This window comes from Alosa sapidissima, chromosome 10 (assembly GCF_018492685.1).
Source record: "Alosa sapidissima isolate fAloSap1 chromosome 10, fAloSap1.pri, whole genome shotgun sequence".
Taxonomy (NCBI): Eukaryota; Metazoa; Chordata; class Actinopteri; order Clupeiformes; family Clupeidae; genus Alosa; species Alosa sapidissima.
The window spans coordinates 5329837-5352083 of record NC_055966.1 but is presented as its reverse complement, the minus strand read 5'-3'; the positions used below and the strand labels follow the sequence as shown (position 1 = coordinate 5352083).

General features: G+C 48.9%; 1 protein-coding gene across 4 annotated transcripts in view; it reads right to left on the bottom strand.

Moving 5' to 3' along the window:
* Positions 1 to 22247, bottom strand: part of fhod3b (formin homology 2 domain containing 3b) — a 106311-nt gene that overhangs the window by 4572 nt on the left and 79492 nt on the right. The window contains exons 7-25 of one of the 4 annotated variants that reach the window (XM_042107408.1): positions 21228 to 21339; positions 20121 to 20215; positions 19854 to 19997; positions 19335 to 19579; positions 14901 to 14972; positions 14601 to 14723; positions 14000 to 14134; positions 12795 to 12845; positions 10959 to 11122; positions 8144 to 8707; positions 7069 to 7985; positions 5363 to 5521; positions 4077 to 4259; positions 3583 to 3702; positions 2437 to 2598; positions 1911 to 2101; positions 1584 to 1776; positions 1290 to 1343; positions 546 to 569 (exon numbers count right to left, since the gene is read on the bottom strand). In XM_042107408.1, the coding sequence (XP_041963342.1) occupies positions 546 to 569; positions 1290 to 1343; positions 1584 to 1776; positions 1911 to 2101; positions 2437 to 2598; positions 3583 to 3702; positions 4077 to 4259; positions 5363 to 5521; positions 7069 to 7985; positions 8144 to 8707; positions 10959 to 11122; positions 12795 to 12845; positions 14000 to 14134; positions 14601 to 14723; positions 14901 to 14972; positions 19335 to 19579; positions 19854 to 19997; positions 20121 to 20215; positions 21228 to 21339 (3708 nt within the window). The remainder of the gene's footprint in view (positions 1 to 545; positions 570 to 1289; positions 1344 to 1583; positions 1777 to 1910; positions 2102 to 2436; positions 2599 to 3582; positions 3703 to 4076; positions 4260 to 5362; positions 5522 to 7068; positions 7986 to 8143; positions 8708 to 10958; positions 11123 to 12794; positions 12846 to 13999; positions 14135 to 14600; positions 14724 to 14900; positions 14973 to 19334; positions 19580 to 19853; positions 19998 to 20120; positions 20216 to 21227; positions 21340 to 22247) is intronic. The other 3 variants (XM_042107409.1, XM_042107410.1, XM_042107412.1) reach the window with 3 other exon arrangements.

Here is a 22247-nt window from a genome sequence, read left to right as displayed (position 1 = left end):
GCTTGTCCAATTTTGGATGTGTGTGTGTGTGTGTGTGTGGTGCAAGACAATAGACTCAATAATAACATCCAGGACCAATAATGTTCTGTGCTGCAGAGCTGCATTGTAGGAACTGAAGTGGCCATTGCTAAAGCATTTCTGTTTAAAGCAGGGCTGTTTAGATTAATGGTGACTGAGTAAAAAGCACTGATTGAATGCACACGCCATCAATGACGAGAGGGAGCTTTAATGTGGAGCTTCTGAAGCCAGCGGTCGGCTTTGCTGTCTCTCTGCATCAAAGATCTCTGACAGAGATGTTGAAAGGCGGAACATTCAAATGCCTGAGACTAGCAGTTCAACTGAGGCCATATGGAGAATGTGAGTGTGTGTGTGTGTGAGAGAGAGAGAGATATAGAGAGAGAAGGGAAATCTAACACTACAGTAAAACACACTGTCAGCAAAGGGTGACCAGAAAACACAGACATAACATGCACACTGTAGCTTCCATCATGCAACACACACACACACACACACACACACACACACGCACACACACAGTACTGTACCTCTCCATCCTCTTCATCATCACTCTAAGGATAAAAGAATTATGAAATGAAGATGCAAACAAGGACAGAGATTTGATATGCCCCAACAGTATTTAGAAAATAGTCAGAAAAAAGGAACAAGAATGATATGAAGAAAAGTGCATTGACCAACACAAGTGATATGAAGAAAAGTGCACAAGTGATATGAAGATTTGATTTATGTGTGTGGACTGGGAAGTAGAAGGTTCCACTCAAGTAGGTTATACTTACTGTAGCAGTAAAGTTAAGCAACTTATTAGATTTATGTGAAATATTAGTTTACAAAGGCTGAATATAACATCTAAAGAGTCAATGGATGATGTGATTGTTATAAGGGCACAGCTACAGTAATTATGCTGATATATATGCTATTTTCCTCTGATCAAATAAGTATAAGGCTTATGCTGAATTTCATAGTGATCAACCAGTGGTCATTTTTTCAATTTCCTTGCAGATGAATTGTATTTCCTGATTGTCTTTCTCCTGCTGGGTGAGGGTAAAATGTATGTGCTGCATTCGTTCTTTCGTTCATGGTTTAGACTCACACCCATGTGTCTATTGCAAATACACATTTGGAGTGCTTGAGCATTGCCATCAGGCCTCACTGATGTATTGTACTGTAAACCATGATGTGTTTCAGGCATCTGTTAGGCAGTGAGCAGCACGTGCGCAAAGCCAGCTCTGCAGTGGGATGAGCAGCTGGAGGGGCTCTAAGTCGTGCCATACCTTTCCTGGAGGAGCCCCACTGAAGCTCCCCATCAAGGAGGAGGGCTGGAGATGCTAACATGGGAGAACCCACATGGCCAGCTTGGTCAAATCAAGCAGTCATGTCATTAAGTTGCCAAGTAGGTCAACAGTTTGAATCTAACTGGTGGTGTTTTTTTCCCCTATAGTATACACCATGTCAAATATAATGTGTGTGTGTCAAAGCCGAGATGACACATGTAATGACACGGGTAAACAGTGTGGAGGTGATGAAATGGCTGTGCACATGGTATCACAGGGCAGTTGAGCACTTACATCTGTGATCATTTTGCCCCGGGTCTTGTTCCTCTCTCTGTGGTTGGCCCGCTTCTGTTTCTGCTGAAGGACGCGCTCGCGCGTGGTGCGGTACTCCAACGCAAACTCGCTCAGGATCTTACTGAAGCGGTGCACGCTCACGTCACGCACCGTGTACGCCGGGTGGCCCAGGAACAGCAGGAAGGCATGGAACCTGGCAGGGCAGCAGGACAGACATATGAGCTGACCACTACAAGAGATGCACCCCTGTCATAAACCCTTTTGAGTGTATTATATGGCTTTAATCCCAGTGTAAGGCCAGTGTGTGGAGCCTCCCCGTGGCTTTACCTGTTGATGACCCTGCGGTGGACGATCTTCAGGATGATGATCCGCTCGGCACAGTCCTTCAGAAAGTCGGACATCCTCTGCTTGAGCGACGGCTTCATCTCGTGCTTGGAGATGACCTTGAGGTGGTCCCACGATGCTTTGCACCTCCGCTCCATCTGGCTGAGGTTCTCCTGGAGCTGGTCAAAGTCCACCTGGACAGAGCGCAGTGGAAACACAACCACATCTGTTAGCAGCGCTTCCCGCATGGGGTCGCCAGGGTCGTCCAGAGAGGGTGTTTATTACCGGCGCTACGATAAGGGCAAAAACCCGCGGACATCAAAATGCCAAGCAACTCGCTGCGGACAGAGTGAAAAATGTAAAGTCACAGAATGTGCTGCCACACAGCTGCAGATGGTTATGTCTGGTCAGATAAGTGCTTCCTTTTGTTCGGCTGCTCTCGAGTTACAAAACCCTCGACTGCCCTGAGTAAAGTCTGGCTCTCTGCTCCAATGTGAATTCCTATTCATAACGATAGCTTTCTTCATACCTTGGCAGAGCGTGTGATGGCCCCGATCTCAGAGTAGAGGTCCGAACTGTCTGGAAACCTCTCCACCACGATGGAGCATGCGTGGTGAAGGAGAGACTGTTTGTGCACCGTGTCCTTCACTTCTGGAACTTTCTCCAGATAGCTCAGTTCAAAACCCTTCGCCTGAAAACACACACACACAAACACACACACACACACACACACACACACACACACACAAAGATGCAGAATATAAATTGACTTTCTCTGGGTTAAGGGACGTCAAATGACACATCATATGGTGTAAACAACAGCTGATGAACCTATCTAAACTTCTAACGTTCCATCTCAAACAGACCACACACTCTTGCATAACATTAAAGCACGCTGAGCAGAGCAGTTTGCCGCCCTCGCTGTTAAAATGTAGACTATTCCGGTTCCCCGCATCCTGCAAAGGGGCTCAGGGAAAAAGAGTAATTAGTTTATGATGAACAGATCCTCAATCAGCTACAGGAACATACGGTAACTCCCTGGCAAGAGACCAGCCCGTTCCAAGCTCCACCACAACAGAGCTGAAAAGGGAAATGTCCTACAAGACATCGTTTGCACTGAATCATAATTTGGGCTTGCTTTGATCTTGTGCCTGTTTCTAATGGTTTTACTGTAAATGACAAAACCCAAGATCTTAAAAGCCTCAACCAAGAGTGTGTTTACTCGTATTGACTCCTTTTCTGACAGCGTGAGTCTCTTTCAGATCAAACAATGGGACCTCAATTTATTCATAGTGCACACACACACACACACACTCACACATACACATCTGCACACACAGCTGAACACACACATCCTTTTATTTGTTCTTTCTTTCAGCAACCACTGCTAGACATATGATCCCACTCTTGGATAAAAAAAAAAACTAAAATAAAAATAAAAGCCCTAAAAAGGCAGCTTTGGGTGCTGTGAGCTCAGTCATTCATAAAAAATGGTTGTCTGCCAGAAGACAAATGGCACTCAGAGAGGCCCTCACAGCTGCTAACAGAGAGACTGTGTTAGCCTGGCCAAGAGAGTGCGCTGGGTCCTAGAGAATGGGGAGGGGGGGGGGGGTGATTCAGGGCCAGGCCAGACAGACAGACAGAGAGAGAGACAGGTGGACAGATGCCCACTCACGTTTGAGCCGTTGAGGAAGTTGCCGATGGCGAGTAGCGTGGACAGGATGTAGCGCAGTGTCTTGTTCTTCTCCAGCTGCTCCATGCCTTCTTTCAGGTCCTGCATGGGCTCAGCCACTTCCTGAGAGAGAGAGAGAGAGAGAGAGAGAGAGAGAGAGAGAGAAAGTCAGCGCATTAGGACTTGTTGCACGCTGTTGTTGTCGAACGGTCAAGGAGTAAACAATATGCCTCTCATTTTGTTCATTTCACCCTGAAACAAGCTGCATTCAGAGAGAACAAGAGCCCTTCTCTTTATCCGCATCTCTGAGTAATAAAGCAACAACAAAACAAAGCAGAAACAAAACAAACCCATTCGTGACAAATAAAATCCTTTTGATCTTAAAATCCCTAATGGGCTTCCTTCACGACAAGTCTCTTTGGAAGGAACACAATGACCACAGGGGGCCAAGATACTGTCTGGCTACAGCTAGTGCATTGCTGCTGGACGTCACTGACCTTCTCGATGGTGTCGTAGTCCATCTTGAAGGCCCAGAGCTGCAGGCGGGCGGACAGCTCGGTGATGGAGGAGAGCGTGAGCAGGAACTGCTCGGCGCTGCCCAGCGGGACCTCCGGGGTCAGCAGCTGGGCCTCCTGGATCTTCTGCTTCTCCTCCTCTGTGGGGATCATGGTGAGAATTTTCTACGTGGAGCAGAAGAAGAAGAAGAAAGAGGAGATGAGAGAGTTGGCGACGGCGAGCGAGAGAGCCGCTTTCACGAGGGGGCTTGGGGTTGGGGGCCAGTGCGTCACACGTTATCTGCTGACACACTGGCCCCAGGGGAGAATGCTTATCTGATGAAGACGGGTGACCTTGATGAAGGTCAAGTGATTCATCATGCCGGGGAGTGTCTGTATGGAAAGAGATCTTTGCTCATTGTCCTCAGAATGACGTTGTAAATACACACACACACACACACACACAGACAGACACACACACACACACATACACACACACACTGACGAAAAGACATGGAGCCAATCCAGCTCTGCGTTTTCCCTGGTGAGCGCCTGTGTGGAAAGTCGAACTCCCTGTGGTCGTCTGTAGGCCAAACGCCATCTTCCCCCCACAGACATTCAAGGTAGGTCAGAGTATCACTGTGCAACGTTCCCATGGCACAGAACACACACAACATACCGAACAAGTGAGAGCACAGAGGATGTGGCACCACTGCACTGGCCATGGAAGGTGTAGATTATGGTCTGAGACAACCTTACGCCATGCCCACTTCGCTAACCTTTCATCATCGCGGTGATTAATTACGAGACCACTGGCAGAAAACACACCATTCCAACAGGGAAACCACATGACTTGTCGGCGTGGTGGCAAAACCCAACTTACCACGCCTTTGCTTTGGAGTGAACAGAAACAGCATTCAGTGGTGCAGACGCACAGAAAATGTTTGTGTTCTTGCAGAGCAGGTTCTGAGAGTTTATTTTGGACAAGGCACTTAACATAATGGCTTTGTTTACCAGCACCATCACAGCTAGTGACCTCTTTGCTGCTCATAACCCAGCTAAGGGACATGTATATTCGGTCAAAAAATGCTTTCATGTTGAAATCTGGAAATGTTTATAAATGATATATGTATGCCGTCTGAAGTGAGGGAACATAAAGTCTTTAAAGGAACATAGCACAACTGTAGTCAGCAGACGCCAAGCACTCATTTTGTTTGCTGTGGCCACTGTATCCACCTTCAGTCAAACAGGAACATAAAACGCCAAAACATATAAAGCTTAACGATTACCTCGATGCCCTCCTTGTTCAGCGCATACTCATCAAAGTTGAGGATGGCTGTCTTAATAGTGCGGGGAGGCGGTAAGACTGTCAGGCCGATGTTGATGGCATTACTTCTTTTGGAGTCCAGGACAATAATCTCTTGACGTTTGCCATCGGCAGCTGTTTTCTGTGCACACACAAAAACACACACACACACACACACACACACACACACACACGCATGCATACAGAGAGAGAGAGAGAAGGAATGATGAGAGAACACCATGGTAAACAAAACACGCTTCTGCTGTCTGCTGAGAGTTTGTCCTCCTGCTTGGATAGAATGTTGGCAATGCCACTGCAGAGAGGTATATTTCACATAAGGGAGACAGCTCCCTGGCTTAGCGCGGCCCCCTTCATTGTCTTACTCTTTCATAGTTCTCTGGCGGTTAGTGTAGCTTTGTGCAAGCTTTCATCCTAACCCTACTTTAGTTCAGCTACAAGAGGACTGATAGATCAGACTAACTGATTTTCTCTCTCAGACAACCATATGAAGAAAACCCACAATATATGGCACCCTTGGCATTTAATAATATCCTAGTCTTTTATTCTCATGTTAAACTGTGCAAGTCCTTTTATTTCAGAGGTTTCAATTGAGGTTGAGATGTTTATGATAGGGATCTACACACACCCAAGATAAAAAAAAAACAATTCAGCCTGGACTTTCGGTTTCTATTGGCTGCTGAAATGAATGGGAAAGGAATGTCTTTCATGTGGGCAATTACTATAAACGTGCCTTCATATGATATAAATACGGATCTGATGTTATCCTAAGTGCAGAACTGTTAAACATGCGAGCACCTGAGGGCTATTTTTGGGACTTTGATGGGAAGTTTGGAGAGGGCTGGGGACGACGGTTGGGGCTTTTTTACTGGCCATGACAGGCGGAAGGGGCAGGGAGCTGATGGGAAGAGTGAAATTGACTTCAGCTGCTGGAAAGCATTTCCAAGGGTTCGGCTCTGGAGCGCTTCTATCCCATGCTTCCAAGACAGCGCTCATAAATTTTACCGAAGCTATCATTAGCGATTAATCAAATTCCGGAATAAAATCAGATTAATGGTGGAGCAGTGAAAATACGTGCGATGGAGTTGTCAAAGCCCAGAGTAGGGCGGCATTACATTTACTCATAATGAGCACCTTTCTCCTTACTGGCTCCCACGTAGACAGGGTATATTTTCTGATAACGACGATAGCTAACCACAGGATGTGGTCATAAACTTAGGCCAGATCCACTAAATATTTACAGCATTGCATTCGTCTCTGCCAGGGTTCAAGATAGGAAATGACAGATAAATGAGGAGAATTTGTCAGTGCCGTCTGACTCGAAGCCGAAGTGTCTCTCATCTCCTCGTATCTCAAGTCCTTACATCTCACCCTAACAGCTCCAGCCGTGCGGGCGGAGACCTACGATGCATTCAGAGGAACATGCACTTGCATTGTGAACAATTCCCTCCACTGCAAACAATACAGCTTACACGTATTCCTGAATGGAGATGATTTGTTGCATGTGATTTATGGACTTTTTCACAACATCTTTTTCTCCTAATTTCTTCTCCCCAGCTCAGTTGATCTGGACTTAGATATCTATTCCTGGAGGCTGACCACATTCAATCTGTACTGGCATGTTTAAGGCAATGTATGGCGACAATAAACATAACACATCCGCAGACTCACCTTTGTGACGGGTAGCTCCTTGGACTTGGTCTCAAACAGGTTCTCCAACTTGGACGTGTCCACTTTGACGGGCTCCAGCTTGGACCACAGGGATTCCCTGTTGTTCTTCAGGCCGGGGTACTGCCTGTCTGCCGGCCGGATCTCGTTCCAGAAAAGCCGGATGGTCTTCCTCTTCTTCTGGAAGTGTGGCGCTTCTCCCCTGTTGGGCATCGGCGAGCCCGGCGGCGGGTATGGCTCGATGAAGGGCGGAGGGGGTGGCATCCGCATGCCGGGCATGGGTGGGGGAGGGGGGCAGCCCATGAGGGGCGGCGGGGGAGGCAGCGCAGACAAACAGTGGGGCGGAGGCAGCGGCGGAGGCGTGAGGTCTGAGGAGCCGAACGCGCTGACCGTGTCCAGGATGTCCACGTCGTCGGCCTCCGTCAGGTCAGTGAAGTTCATCTCCTTGATGCGCAGCTCGCGGGGGCAGGCCATCAGCTGGTCCCAGATCTGGTCCGACTCCTTCTTTGGAAGCGGGGGAGGAGCGATCGGCGTGGACGGGGACGGGCTTTTGTCCGACAGCTGCTTGTCCTGCGCTTGCTTCTCGAGGGCCTCCACCTCCGCCGGCGACACCAGGCCCTTGACCAGATCTCCGAACTTCTCGGCCACCGCCCGCACGTTGCCCTGGTTGTCCAGGTGACCCTTGTCCATCTTCTTGAGGTTCTCCTCGCCGGCCTGCTGCCGTGCCTCCAGCGTGGAGATGCGGATGGCCAGGTCCTGACCCACGCTCTGCTTCTCGTCCCTCTCGCTCTCCTTCTCCTTCTCCTCCTCATCTAGTGGCCTCTGGTTCTGGCCGCCGTACAGTTTATCCAGCTTGAAACGGGAGCCATTGAGCACCTTTCTACACTGATCATTGGCATCCACATCTTCGGACCACTGGCCTGAAATGAGAGTAGTCCATAACATGCTCAGACATGACAACAACAACACTGCGTGGAGCATAGCGGAGCATTGTTTACATTACTTCCAAAGTGTGTATAGAACACTGTTGGATTGAAGAGAGTGTGATATAGGTTGAGTGTGAAGTTGTTTGTCCTACCTGAGTTATTGTCACTGCTGAGTTTCTCCTCCTTCTCCTCCCTCTCCAGTGTGCTGCTTGCTGAGGAGATGCTGGAGGCTGAGCAGTTGTCCTTCTCGTTCACCTCCTCGTTCTGCCTCTCCTTCTCACTCAGGAGGCTGCTCTCCTCCGCCTCCCTCTCCAGGATCTGCTCCTTCTCCGACTCGTCCTCCGCCTCCATCTCTCCCTCAGCCTCCTCCTCCTCCACCTCCACCTCCACACCTGTCTTCTCGTCCTCCTCCACCACCTGTGGCTGCAGCTCGGCTCCTGGCTTCAGCTCTGCTGCATGTTCCTGCGTCCTCTCCTCCTCCTCCTCCTGCTCCTCCTGCTGCTGCTGCTCCTCAATCTGCTGTGTGTGTGGCTCGGAGGCGGCGAGCTCCTTGGTTGAGTGCCGCTGGTCTGCGCCGGAGGGGGAGTGAGGCGAGGGAGCGCCTGGGGGAGGTGCTGCTGAGGGGGAGGCAGACGCCGGCGGCGGCGGGAGCGGCTCCACTCCTGAACGGGCAGGAGCCTGTGGGCCACGGCTTGGCTTAGACCGGAGCTCATTTACTGAAGGACATGGGAAAGAAACACGAGAGAGCAAACATGAGAGAGGGAGAGTAAGAGAGGGAAAGAGAGGGAGAGAGAGAGAGAGAGAGAGAGAGAGAGAGAGAGAGAGGGAGAGAGAGAGGGAGAGAGAGAGAGAGAGGGAGAGTGAGAGAGACAGACAGGGTCGCAGAACATTCCCTCTCTCTGGAAATGAGACTCTTAAAGCAATACATTTCAATTGCCCTCAAGTGCATTTTAAGTACCTGTCTAATAGTGGTAATTACTTCAAGAGAACAATCTGTTTTCCTGTGATAAACTCTTATGTAAAATTGAGGGACACTGAACAACAGTTCCTGCTCTCTTTCATCGATCAGCCCTCTTTGTGATTGCACTTGGCATCTGCGTCTCTTGTGCTGCACTACTCTAGTGACAGAGATTAGGCCAAGCTTACAGTTAGTCTCTCACCACAGCTGTAGGCACCACTTCCTAACAATTAATCCACTCCATATGAGCCATCCATGCTCATTATTAACATATACACACTGGTCCGGCGTCTGCATTCCTCTTTCACCACAGCCGATGTGTTCAAACAGTCCTCTTCCTATCTCCATGCGGTGAAGTCAAACAAGTGGAAAAATGTCTTCCACACAGGAGGATGTCAAAACAAACCCTGCCTTGCCGGGAGGTATGGGCTCTCGCAAACACTAATGCAGTAGATAATGGCTTTTAACCACTCACTTCAACATTTCAGCACAGAAAAACTAATGACACCGCCTCAATCCTCACATCCCTTGCTCCTGTTTATATTAAACGGCTTGAGGGAAGTCATTTCTTTGATGTGTGTTGTAAGCCTCCAGCAGTTAGTGGATACAAAAACATAAACGCCTTGTGCAGACGTGCACTGGTCCCACCCGTGGCCCAGGCCATGAGCTCTATGCCTACTGTATGGAAACGTGGCCATTCTTATGGTGTATTTAAACACTGTGGCTTGGACAACTCCCCAAAACACACCACATGTCTCAGACAGCTCTCGCATCCTGCCTACAGCGTTCATGAAGGGCTACTGCTGGAGGACTGTCTGTGGCGCTGTGCTGTGTCACCGTGACTGCAAGAGCAGCATTCTGTGTGTGACCAGTCAGCTATAGTTGTAGCAGCTTAGAGCCTTAGCCTCCCGTTTCCCTCTCTTGCTGGACGGATGCCCCACATCCCACCGCCAGCTGACCTTCAGCGTCTGACTGAATGGAATTCCCTCCACTTTGTGTCCAACTAATGTTTTTTTTTTTGCTGGCATTTGAAAAACAAGTCAATAAAACACAGAAATTCCCTCTGCGCCATGAGAGTGAGCTCCCTTGCCAGAGAATCCGAAACGGTTCATATTTCCGTCTGATTCGACTGTACGCCGATCGGTCTGTGATTCGGCAAACAGGAGGAGTCGCTCAACACCCTCACCTCTTCCTGGGTCTCCGGTTCCCCTGTTCCCACAGCGGAGGAGGGAGGCTTGGGCTTGGGGATGCAGGGAGAGGCGTCCAGACGCACACAACGCCCTGCTCCCACCACAAGCCCGGACCCGAGGCCGGACCACACTAAAAATCACATTACAAATCAGCCGGCCCGGGGCAGCCAGAGCCGCGGTGTGGTTCGGTGCGGTGCAGTTTCCACCGAGCCGACCCTGACAGCGGCCAGCCGCCCCATGCCCCTGAGACTCCCAGCGAGTGCGGCTCAGCAGCTAATCTCTCGTTTGTTTGTGCTGCTGGAGCGCAGTGATGCTCCCAAGAAGAGCTGGGTCCTCCAGCAGCTCCGACAAGCATTCAGCATTCAGCAGCCTGCCAGTTAGTCAGTAAGCTGTAATACCTGACTGTTGTGTAATCTTTTGCCCAGGAAGTCAGGGTGCATGCCCAGAAACACCCTGCTGATTTCTATCTGACGGTTTTAAGGGTCTAGTGCCAGGGGAGGTTTCTGCTCACAGTAGGAGCAGCAGGTGGACAGGGAGAACCCGTAGAGAACCTGTGGTGCTACACCATTACACCAAAACAACCCAGGCCTGCCAACATGCATAGATGTTCTCTGAACCTCTAAACAAGGTTTGGAACAGCCAAACCCAGAACGCGATAAGCACTAATTCTTTATTGTGGTTCCAGCTCAAAACTATGATTAAGATCTACAGTGTAATGTTAAGCTTATTTTAGTTTCTGGGAATAAAATAAGTAATTCAAGTGAAAATCATTAACAAATAAGTCCGAGTTGATGTTGTTGGCATGGTGGAGGTGTTTACCATGCGTAGTGTGTGTGCGTGTGACAGACTCTGGAGTGGGACTGTGAGACGAGGCGGTGCTGCGGGAGCTCAGGCTCAGCGTGATCTCTGTGCGACCTCTAGGTGGCGCTCTCACACGCTCCCGCTCATACTCCTCTGCTGCCATCCTCTCCACCTGTTTATACCTGCACACACAACACACACAGCCTTCAGGATACAGGATAGACATCTATCACGGTGCACCTTACCATAGCTCACACACACACACACACACACACACACACACACACACACACACACACACACACACACACACACACACACACACACACTTACATAAACTTACAGAGAATTAAATTATTACATAACATACCACATGAAAATATTATTTAATGAAGTTCTAAACTCCCTGTCCATTCATTATATCCAGCAAGACAAACTATATACTGACATATGTCAACATTGGACATTTTCATCAAGGCTGAATTCAGATTTACCATTACAACTGGCATGGCCACACTATGAAATCCCAACCACAAAGAAAGTGAATGAAGAAATTCTTTGCTCAGAAGAATGACTGCTCTGTGGCTGTTTTTCAAGAGGAGTGAGGATGGACATGTACTGCAAACAGTTTTGTTGGCCAACAACTTTGGAGGACATCTGATATTGAATACACAAGTTTGGGGCCAGAATGGCAAAGACATACGGTCAGCCTGGAAGCCCAAAGTGGACGTATGGTGTGTGTGCATCCTGCTACGTGGAACTGGGCTGATGGAATGTGTTTATTCATTCCACCTCTCCCACTCATTCTTTTAGGAGGCCGCTGCCAAATCTGCAGCCAATGCTACTTATAGTCTCCTGCTGGCTAAATGTAAAGAAATAATGTAATGCTATTATTCGTAAAAATATATAAAACCATTACAAGCTCTGCACTGAAAATTTTCCCCAGATGCATATTTTGCCTTGAGCTATATTTGGCCGTCTCGAGCCTGACACAATAAAATCGGGCCAGTTGTTTTCTTTCTGGAAGACTGCAGTGAAGCAGTGAGATCAAACCCTTTAGTATAAGATTAGCTTTTGAGATAACCTCTGGTGTGGCTCTGAAGGCTGTGTTGGGAATTGCACTCAGAGTGAAGAAAAGAAAAGAAGAGACAGAGTGAGAAAGAGAAAGAAACAGAGAGAGAGAGAGAGAGAGAGAGAGAGAGAGAGTGTGTGTATCCACCTGATCTGGAGCACGTCCATGTCGAAAGGTAATTACACACCTTGTCCTGTTTGGGCTAAAGCATCTTAATCCAGGGCAGGAATGGAACTTGGGAAGAGGTGCACTCACACATTTCACCTGGAGTTCCGGCTACTCTCAGCCTCCACATCTGCTGCTCGTTTGAGCAGGCCCTTCCGAGGTGCATGACTACCGTTCCTCCGATAACGGATCTTTAACGTGCGGGAGGCTTCAGGGTGACATCAGCCCTTTGGATTGCGTTTGTTTGGCAGCCACACGGCCCCAATCTGAACAGCAGGACTGCCTGCAGCTGAGGAGCCTGGCCTGACCTGCCCTGGCCTTCTCTGGCATCGGTGCGGAATTCTCACTCATTAACTTCGAGCCGGACATTTAACACGGGGCTTTAAAAGGTTGCTTAATTCAATTAAAAGAAAAGGAAATGTGAGATCAAGAAGTCCCATTGCTCTATTAATGTCAATATTACGTTTATGGCTCCCAGTGAGATAGTGTTGTAGCAGAGGTTTGAGTAAAAAAGTACTTGAGAGTTGATCTCAATTGACACGATGCAGTGTGTGTATATAGGTTAAAAATGTGTGCACATTCTTTGGCTTCTTACTCATAAATATAAAATCACAAACCTGTCCTCCCGAGCTTGTCTGACCTCCTCCCGTTTGTCGATGTGATCTCGACTACAAGCAAAAAAAAAAAGACATACAGATTTGCAAATGTACTGCAATGCATGCTGTATAGAGACATATTTGGATTGTAGAAGATATGAAGATGTGTTTGTGATTTGCTAGTAATATTTTGTCCCCCTACGCGGATGTGTTATTCCACGTGTTTTGTGAGTAAATTATCCTGATTTATTTGGCACGGGGCTTCTAATAAAAAGGAGATTAGCCTGGAAGTGTTCCCGGTGCCTTGGTGAGACTGAGGAATTAAAAGATCTCCACGGCATGTTAGTGGCGACCGAGGGAGTCCTGGGGGGTCAGGAAGGGGACAGAGAGTGGACAGCGGAGGCGTCCCTGATCACCCGATCCGTGTTATTGAACAAAAATCAGCCATGAGAATTTCGGTCAGTTTATGCTCTCAACAACAGTTTACACTCAGGACTCTGTGAGAGACGGGAAGAGTCTGGGCACAGGACCCATTGAGATGATTTATCAACTTGGTGTGATGTCTGACTAATTATTGCAGGGAAGTTGCTCTCTGTGACTAAAACCCAAATCCTAAACTCCTGCTGTGTTTTGTTTTTGTTTTATGTGGTGAATGGTCTGGGATGGCGTGACTCTCTGGGTATTGAACAAGGAACAGGATGACATGACAGAGTAGCACAAGGGGCAAAGTTTTCACACCGAGGGCCAGAATGCATCTTTATATGGTCAGAGCAGTCAGAGGCCAGACTGCTGTATCACACTGGACCAGCACTTCCACAGCAACCGTGGAGAATAATGGCTCAGACATGACCATAGTAAGAAGTGACCACCACAGGCGAGTTTTGGAAAACAGAGCTCCGGTATCTGATAAGGGGCTGAACAAACAATTCAGACGTTCTCCCCTAACTGGGAAAGTTTAGTAGTGGCTCCTGCATGATCTTATCTTAATGTATTACTTATAACCATAACACACTGGACTGCACGTTTACAGTGGACACCCTCAGACAGGGTAGTGAGCTGCAGAGTAGAAGCCAAATCTGTGGGGGTTGCATGAATGAGTTACATCACTCTCAGTTTTTGTCGATGGCTGTGTGTCGGTAAGCTAGCAGATCGAGCAAAGGAGCTGGATGTTGGTGGGGTGTGATGACAGAACACAGTGGGTGTTCTAAAAGAATGCTGGCACTCACTTGAAGCGGCTTCTCTCTTCTCGCTCAATTCTCTGCAATCGCTCTTCTCTCTCCATGCGTCGTCGTTCCCGCTCCGCAGCCAGAGACTCCTGATGCTGCCGGTACGAGGACGTCAGCAAGCCCCCAAGTGTGGTTCTGAATTGAGAGAAAGACAGCTACAGTTCGAGAGTTTTCACCATTTGTTGGGATTAGCTGAGCATTAGTGTAATGGAGGCAAACTGAGCTAGCATGCTAGTTGCCCGTGTAAATCCTTACACCCCTAACCTTAAGAACGCTTCTAAGCCTGGGCTTTTAGCTCAGTGGTTAGAGCATTTGTTTCCCACGCCGGTGTGTGTGGAGGTGGCGGGTTTCGAGGGCCGTGAGCGGCGGACAAATTACGACCTCTGTTACATTAGCAGGGTTAATGAAACTGGTCACATGATTGAGGTGAAGGGGATGCCGTGGAATTGCACTGGTGCATGTAGCTATTGATGGGCTCATTGCTGCTCTGGTTCATGTAGCTATTGATGGGCTCATTGCTCTGGTTTCTGTAGCTATTGATGGGCTCATTGCTCTGGTTTCTGTAGCTATTGATGGGCATTGCTGCTCTGGTTAGCGTTACCTGTCTGTCTTGACCTCTGTAGAAGGAGAAGGAGGAGCTGAAGGGGCGAAGCGGCTTTGTGGGGTGGACGGAGCGCTGGCCACACAGTGGGACCGGCCAGGATAGGTGCCATGACCGTGGTGTCTGTCAGGAGAAAATGGGATCAAATGCAGTCAGTTTGGCTACTATATCTGAACAGCTCTGTCATTCTGTGAGTAAAACTAAACAAATACAACACATTCAAATGTCGACTGACAGCTGTTAAGATCCTGAATGTGACGTGTCAGTAACGGTGGCTTTCTTCCTGATCAAATATCTTACCTGGCGGGGCCAAAACTGGCCCTAGACATACAGAAAGCACATGGGGTCTTTGACTGTGCAACATCTGACTGACTGTAAAGCGGAGACAAAACAGGAAGAGAGACAGAAGAACAGACACAAGAGATCAAACACGACTGAATCTCGCGAGAAGACGCTGAATCAGAGAAGGGCAGGAGGAGAAGCAGAGTGAAAGAGCGGGCTCTACAGACGTGGACAGCAAGTGAATCGGAGGACAAGTTTTCACAGTGTGTGATGTAGCCAGCTCACAGCCAGCTCAGGGGAGTATGGGAGAATAGTCGGGAATGCCATTTGGTATCTACAATGCACCCGGAATCGGAGCTTGCATCAAAAGGAGCTCCGTGTTTATCTACAAACGGATACTCCTAATAACATAAATGGAATCGCTATGAAAGCCATAACGGCATTATTAATGTCAAGCTGCAATGTGACACTGATGATGACCAGATCACAGGGTCAAGATGAATGGTGACCTCTTTACGGTCCTCCCCAGCTGACTGTATTAAAGAGTTGTCCTCGGTTCACTTTACATGGTGGATCAGGTCATCCATGCTACTGTGACAGAAATGGGGTGCAAACATGCATGATAAACGGCCGTGCCTTCTGCTTGTCAGATCACCTCTCTTTTATACACGTGGACATTAAAATGATCTCAAATGTGAAACATGCTGGCCTCTCTAGCCAATTTAATTCACTGGCTTCTCTGGGCTTTAAAAGAGATACGATGCCGCAATCAAAGGCAGATGCATGGTAAATGTCAGGAGAAGTTAGGAGTCTTCCCCAGAAACATCCAGCTGCTGGCCTGAGGAAGAGAGCGCCTCTTTGATGGAGCCTCATGCATTCTTTTACATTACACAGGAATCAGCAGAGGGGGGCCGATGAAGATTTATCAGCCCCTGTGTACAGCGCTATTAAATGACTCTCCCGGTGCTTTTGCTTTTCCATAGCGGTAAATGTTTGGACTGGTAGCCCAGGTAAGCCACAGCTTTTTAATAGCATTGATTTGTGTTCTATTGTGAAATTGGCCTCGAGGGCAAAGACAGAACAAGTAAGTGCCGAGGGATCAGCGGTCCTGTGATTGTCACATGGTTCTGTCTGCTGTGTACCTCAGCAGCACCACACACTCACACACACACTCTCACACACACACACACACACACACACACACACACACACACACACACACACACATACAGTACACACACACACACACACACACACACACACATACAGTACACACACACACACACACACACACACACACACACACACACACACACACATACACACACACACACACACACACACACACACACACTCACACACACACACACACACACACACATACACACACACACACACACACACACACTCACACACACACACACACACACACACACACACACACACACACACACACACACACACACATACAGTACACACACACACACACACACACACACACACACACACACACACACACACAGGGTTGACATGTGATGGGACTAACGGTAAGTGTGGTAAACTGTGAGAGTAAGCAGAGCACAGCCTCTGTCGGTGCTCTACCTGCACAGCTGCTCTCCAGACGGGCCCCCTGGGCTCCCGGCCTCGGCCCTCGCGGCCCCCAGGTCCTGCTGCGAGTGGGGGGAGCGGGGGAGAGCCACAGGGGGGAGTTGGGAGTCAGACTCTCTGGAGGAGGCCCTGGGGGAGCCGCCGCCATGGACAGTGGCTCTCCTCAGAGAGGACCCAGGAGAGGGGAGGGGCGAGCCAGTGGCTGGGGCGGGGGGGGGAGCGAATCGGGGCAGTGCAGGTGACCCTGGTCACCGACCTGCGTGGTGGTTCCCCCACAGTCTCCGGAACGCTAGGGAGGAGGTTGACCATGCACTTAAAAGGCAAACACAAGCTAGATGCCTCCTCTGTGGCAGCTACTGCTGATGGTACTGGCAATGCCCCACTAGAACAACAAAACAGCAGAGTGAAGGAAACTGTTGATAGCGAACTAGGGACCTGTGGAATCACTATAGGCAAAGCTGGAGTGTAAATGTACAGCATATTACAGGATTCTGGGGTTTAGGGATTCTGGTGGCTAAAGAAACAAGGTGCTCCACACAGAAACTACTTTTCCCAGAATACCTGGCAGTTCCCTGTCTAGAGGGCTCTGTGACCTGAGGTTCCACATCTTCCTCCTCCTCCTCCTCCTCCTCATCCTCCTCCTCATCATAATCCTCCTCATCCTCTCTGTGGTAGAAGGGAGGGATTGAGGAATGGATGGATGGAGGGGAAAATCAAGAGTCCAGTGGGAAAGAGACATGGGAAAGATGATGAAAAAGGAGACACACAGAGAGACAACATGAAAAAGACACAAACAGAGGACCAGACACAACAAACAGATTACTCTCCAAAGAGGCACACAATTACCATTGAGATCTCTTAATACACATCCAGCTGGCTGTGTGGGTTGGCGGTTTGAGTCTTTAAATATCAATTTGTAGAACCACAGTAAAGTTCTGTTTAGAACCACAAACAAAACACTGTTTGTTAGGTCAAAAATAGTTTCCCTACCATGCCTTTCCCATGCAAAATAAGTGAAATGTAATCGACATGCTGCTTAATAGGAGCTGAATTCTGGTTCACAGACTACTAGAGGGACTTCAAATACTTCATCCTTTATACTGTTTAAGGTTTATGGTCGTGTCTGTACAGTTTTAGGGCTCCTGAGTTGACGATCTAACTCCCATGCATGGCTGTAAAGCATCCAAAGGCATTGTGCTATCGAGGCTCCCTCTCTCTCCGTGGGCTGGACTTTATTAGTGATATGGAAAGCACAGGCGCTCAAAGGCTGCTCTCATTTCCTGTGGCGAGCTCGCAGACGTCAAGCTCGTATGACCGACTCAAACGCGATCAACTATCTGCTGACCGAGGCCGCTACGAGAACCGGTTTCACATGCCATCCTTCAAAACACTGCCTGTCACACTTAATCGAGGCCTCGATTTGTCTAGGGCGGGCCGGCGAAAACGGAGCACGGTGCAGTGAACGATGAAGGACTAGGTGGACGTCTGGTGGAGGGCTCTGCTGTGGCCAGTTTAAACAGCTCAGCTCCTGTCAGGCTGTAAATCAATAGTCCGGTAATATACTGTACAGTAGCATATGCTGAGGCCACAGGGCTCAGAAGAGTTCAAGGACTCAGCGAGAGACTGCGTGGCTCTCCATGGCACTCAAAGAAATAAAACAAAATCTCCGGTTCTGATTTACAATGCGGGCAGCTCCGCTGACCTGTATACGTTCGACGCCGATCCGCCTGATATATGTTATGGAACTTTATGTTGCATGTGAGTGTCTTTGCAAAATAAACAGAGATTAAAATTTTTACTTAAAACATGGCACGCTGACAGTGCTGAAAGACGATGATAAAAGACAGCGCAGAGAGAGAACAAAAACGCTCCACGAGCACCTAAACTTGGAGCCGGCTGTGAGCCACGATAAACCACATGAAGCCCCGAATTCCACTCACTGACAAGTGTGGTTTCCACTCCCCCGGTCCCCCGGCCCCCCCATCCCGATCACCTGAGACGCTCTGCTCAATAAGAAAGGCGATACGCCGAGGCTCCCTGACGCATTCCTCCGGTGGGTGAGCTGGCCCCTGCGCCTCGACCACAGCCTGAAGTAACCCTAGCGGAACTGCGGAGAAGGATTAGTCTGCTGACAGTGTTTACCCGACTGCCAGACTCGGCAGCGGAGGCCGCAGCCGAGAGAGACAGAGAGAGGTTAGTGGGAAAGCATGGCCTTTCACACAGTGGATGCGAGACGACAGCGCCTTAACGCACAGACATGCCAAGAATGTAGGCATAGCCGACCAGCCGAGTAACTCTCTTTTATGGCCAGACAAATCATAATTCTTCATGAATATGAGATTGGTTTCAACTGGGAGACAAGAGCATGAGCGATGCACCATTCCAGAGAGTAGGATGCTGAAACCGTGAGAAAGGGGCCAATGTTTCCCTGCTAATGCTAATGCTAAAGCTAAAGCGCTACTGAGAATGAATGGAGAATGGAGAGGAATGCACAGGCACCTGACAAGTCCTATCTAGTCTTCCGTGCTTGAGTGGAACATTTTATGGGGTACATATGTTTTCAGAGAGTGGGTGGTAGGTGACATTTGGAATGACTTACACATAAACTTCCACACATGTTGAGCACATGATTCTTTCCTTCTTTACTGTCTTCTGTGCTGTATCACCCTATCCCTCTTTTTTCCTGTCACTTCTGCCTCAGCACTCCTTTCATCTATTCTTGGATCCTCTCTCATTCTCTCTCTCTCTCTCTCTCTCTCTCTCTCTCGTCAGTTCTGTCTTCTCTCTCATTCTGTCACCTCTCCCCTGTCTCTCCTGTCTCCTCTCCTCGTCTGTCTCTCTCACCTCTCGTTGATGTCCTCGATCCTGGCCCCGTTGAACGAGGGGAAGTTGGGGCCGTGGCCGTGGTTGCTGGGCGACGCCGGGGCGGAGGCGGGGCCTTTGCCGTTCTGCAGGGAGTGTCTCCTGCTGCGCCTCCTCTCCAGGCCCCGCCTCTCCGGGGGCCCCCCCACGCTGGCGCGCCGCCGGTCCTTACGTCCGGAGAGCGGAGGCTGGCTCTCATCGTCCCCGTCCTCGTGCCGCAGGTTCAACTGGCACAGACAGAGAGGGCACATGCCACCTCAAAACCAGCCCAGCACATACATACACACACACATACACACACAAATAACACATGTACACACACATACACACACAAATAACACATGTACACACACACACAATCTAAAAGGGTCATTCATATGGTCACTGCGTGATATTCTGCCCTCTGGAATCTCGTGGCTGAGTAGGAAGCTCCTTAGTTAGTCGTGCTGCTATAACTTGACGGTGACACATGAGCACTTTTGATGATGGCTGCTTCCTTACCTCATAGATGTTGAACTGCTCCACCAGGTCGAGGTCTGTGCCCTTCCTGTTCAGGTGCCTGTGTGCCATGGCCTCAATGCCCTGCTCCTCCAGACAGTCCACCACGTCATAGTAGGAGTCCTGGTCAGGGAGTCCAGCCAGCGTCTACCAGGAACAAAACAAAAGTCCATTTGATTCGATTCAGGAATATATGGGTTAGTATTTACAGAACATGGTTATATACCATAAAGCAGTATATTAAAGAAGAGAAGAATGAGATGTATTTACCTTATTTATCAGAGTCATGGCATACACCAACAACTCTGTGTCTACTCCATCTTTTTCATCAAGAATCTCCATGGCATTTGACCATGGCTTACACCCTGCAGACAAAACCACACACCGTCAAGTAGATCCCCTTATACTGTAGCAAAGAGTACACACCTCTCACCCCTCTCCCATCACCTCCCCTAGACCACTCCACAGTTCAATACAACCAACATCTAGGGGACACCAGACTGGACACTATGGGTCTGAATCTATTCTACTAACGGCATCTGCTTTCATGGCTAGGCTTATGGTGAATTAATGCATGTGTGATGAGTAGTGAGGGTTTGTGGGGTAGGGGTGAGTGAGCCCTGGTCCTGGCTCTGGTAATGATGGAGGGACTGAGAGGGGGAGCACAGCAGAGACACAGCCAGGCTGAGAGGGTGCGTCTGGGGCAGTGGAGGGGAGGGGAGGGGAGGAGAGGAGAGGTTGGTATGCTGGAGAAGGCAGGCATGAGGTAAGGGCAGGGAGGCTACGAGGACGAGAGCAAGGTCAGCCAGAGACACACGGATCATGTTCTTCTCCATTATGCAACACAATCAGCAGGGGTCCAGAGCGGACTTTCTCATTCTCCGTCTATCCCTCCTTCCCTCTCTCTTTCTCCCCCTCTCTCTCTTTCTCCCCTCTGAAGATACAGGTAATCCGACCACACTGTGGGAGGTGACCTGTGGTCTGCTCCAATCATCTGTCTCGCACGTATTGCACATGAACTGTGTCTGGTGTCTTTGTAATGGGAGTCCCGAGGCACATCTCCATCACCCCCCGAGTCCCATACTGGCAGAATACGATAGGCCTCAGCTACTACCATGTCAACATCGTCGTAGAAAGATAGGAACAAAAACAAGCTCATTTTGGGTAGGGTCAAACATTTAGGAAAACAGACCTCGGGACAAGTTATGAAAGCTACAGTCAGGGTGCCAAGTCCGTTTTCCATCGGTGTGTGTGTGTGTGTGTGTGTGTGTGTGTGTGTGTGTGTGTGTGTGCATACACCATGGGAAGCTCGCTGGCAAAAACATGTACATGTAGTGGTTGCAGTGTGTGTGCGGAGAGCATTCGTGCGACACTGACCTTTCCTGGTGTCCACGGCGCAGACGGCCTGGATGAGCAGCGTGGCGTTGGCCTCGGTGTACTCCACAAACACCAGCAGCAGCTTCAGGGCCGTCTTCACCACCAGACGGAACTGTGGCCGGTGATAAACACAGAGTTTTCACGTTACATAACCACAGTGACAAACGAAGCATGCTGGTCTTCCTCTTAACTATGACATGCATATCCTCATCTTTAGATGCACTGTATGTACATGTATGGTTTCCACGTATATTTTAGACCATGCCTACTGTACATATGATATAAAGAGTGTTATAGTTTGATAAGCTCCAATATCAGTGAGTAAATGACATGCTATTTGGTAAGTCTGTGGCGAAGGCTTCCTGCGTAGTGTTGTGGAGGCCTTTGATAAGAGCTGCAGGCAGACAGAGAGGAAACCAGAGAAGGTGCTTCATGCCTCCGCCACACGCCGCCTGTTTTTTGGATGCTGTCATGATTGTGTTATATAACCAACAGCAGGACATTAAGTCCACCCAAATACTGTTTTATTACAGAATGAGCTCTCAAGGACAAATGAGAGACCTGTGACAAATGTATAAAGCAGCCAGCTTTGGGTTCCACTCTATTGTGGCCTAACAGAAAACACACACACACACACACACACACACACACACACACACACACACACACACACACACACACACACACACACCACATTATCGTCAAAACTCAAGAGTTTCAACAAAATGAGGTGACAAAGAAGAAAGAAAAAGAACACATATGACATAAGAGGAATGAAGAGAGAGGACAGAGATGACCAGGGGAGAATACACAGAAGAGAGAAATGAACCGAACAGAACAGAAAAAAAGAATAGAATACACAGAGAAAAACAGTGAGCAGTGAAATGGAATAACAGGCAGCAAAAGGGGGATCTGGGTCTAATAACTGGAGAGCAGTCTCTGTCCTGATCAAAACCATCCTGTGTATTCCACATGTGGCCATTTATAGAGGGAGAGAGAGGGAGGGAGGGAGAGAGAGGG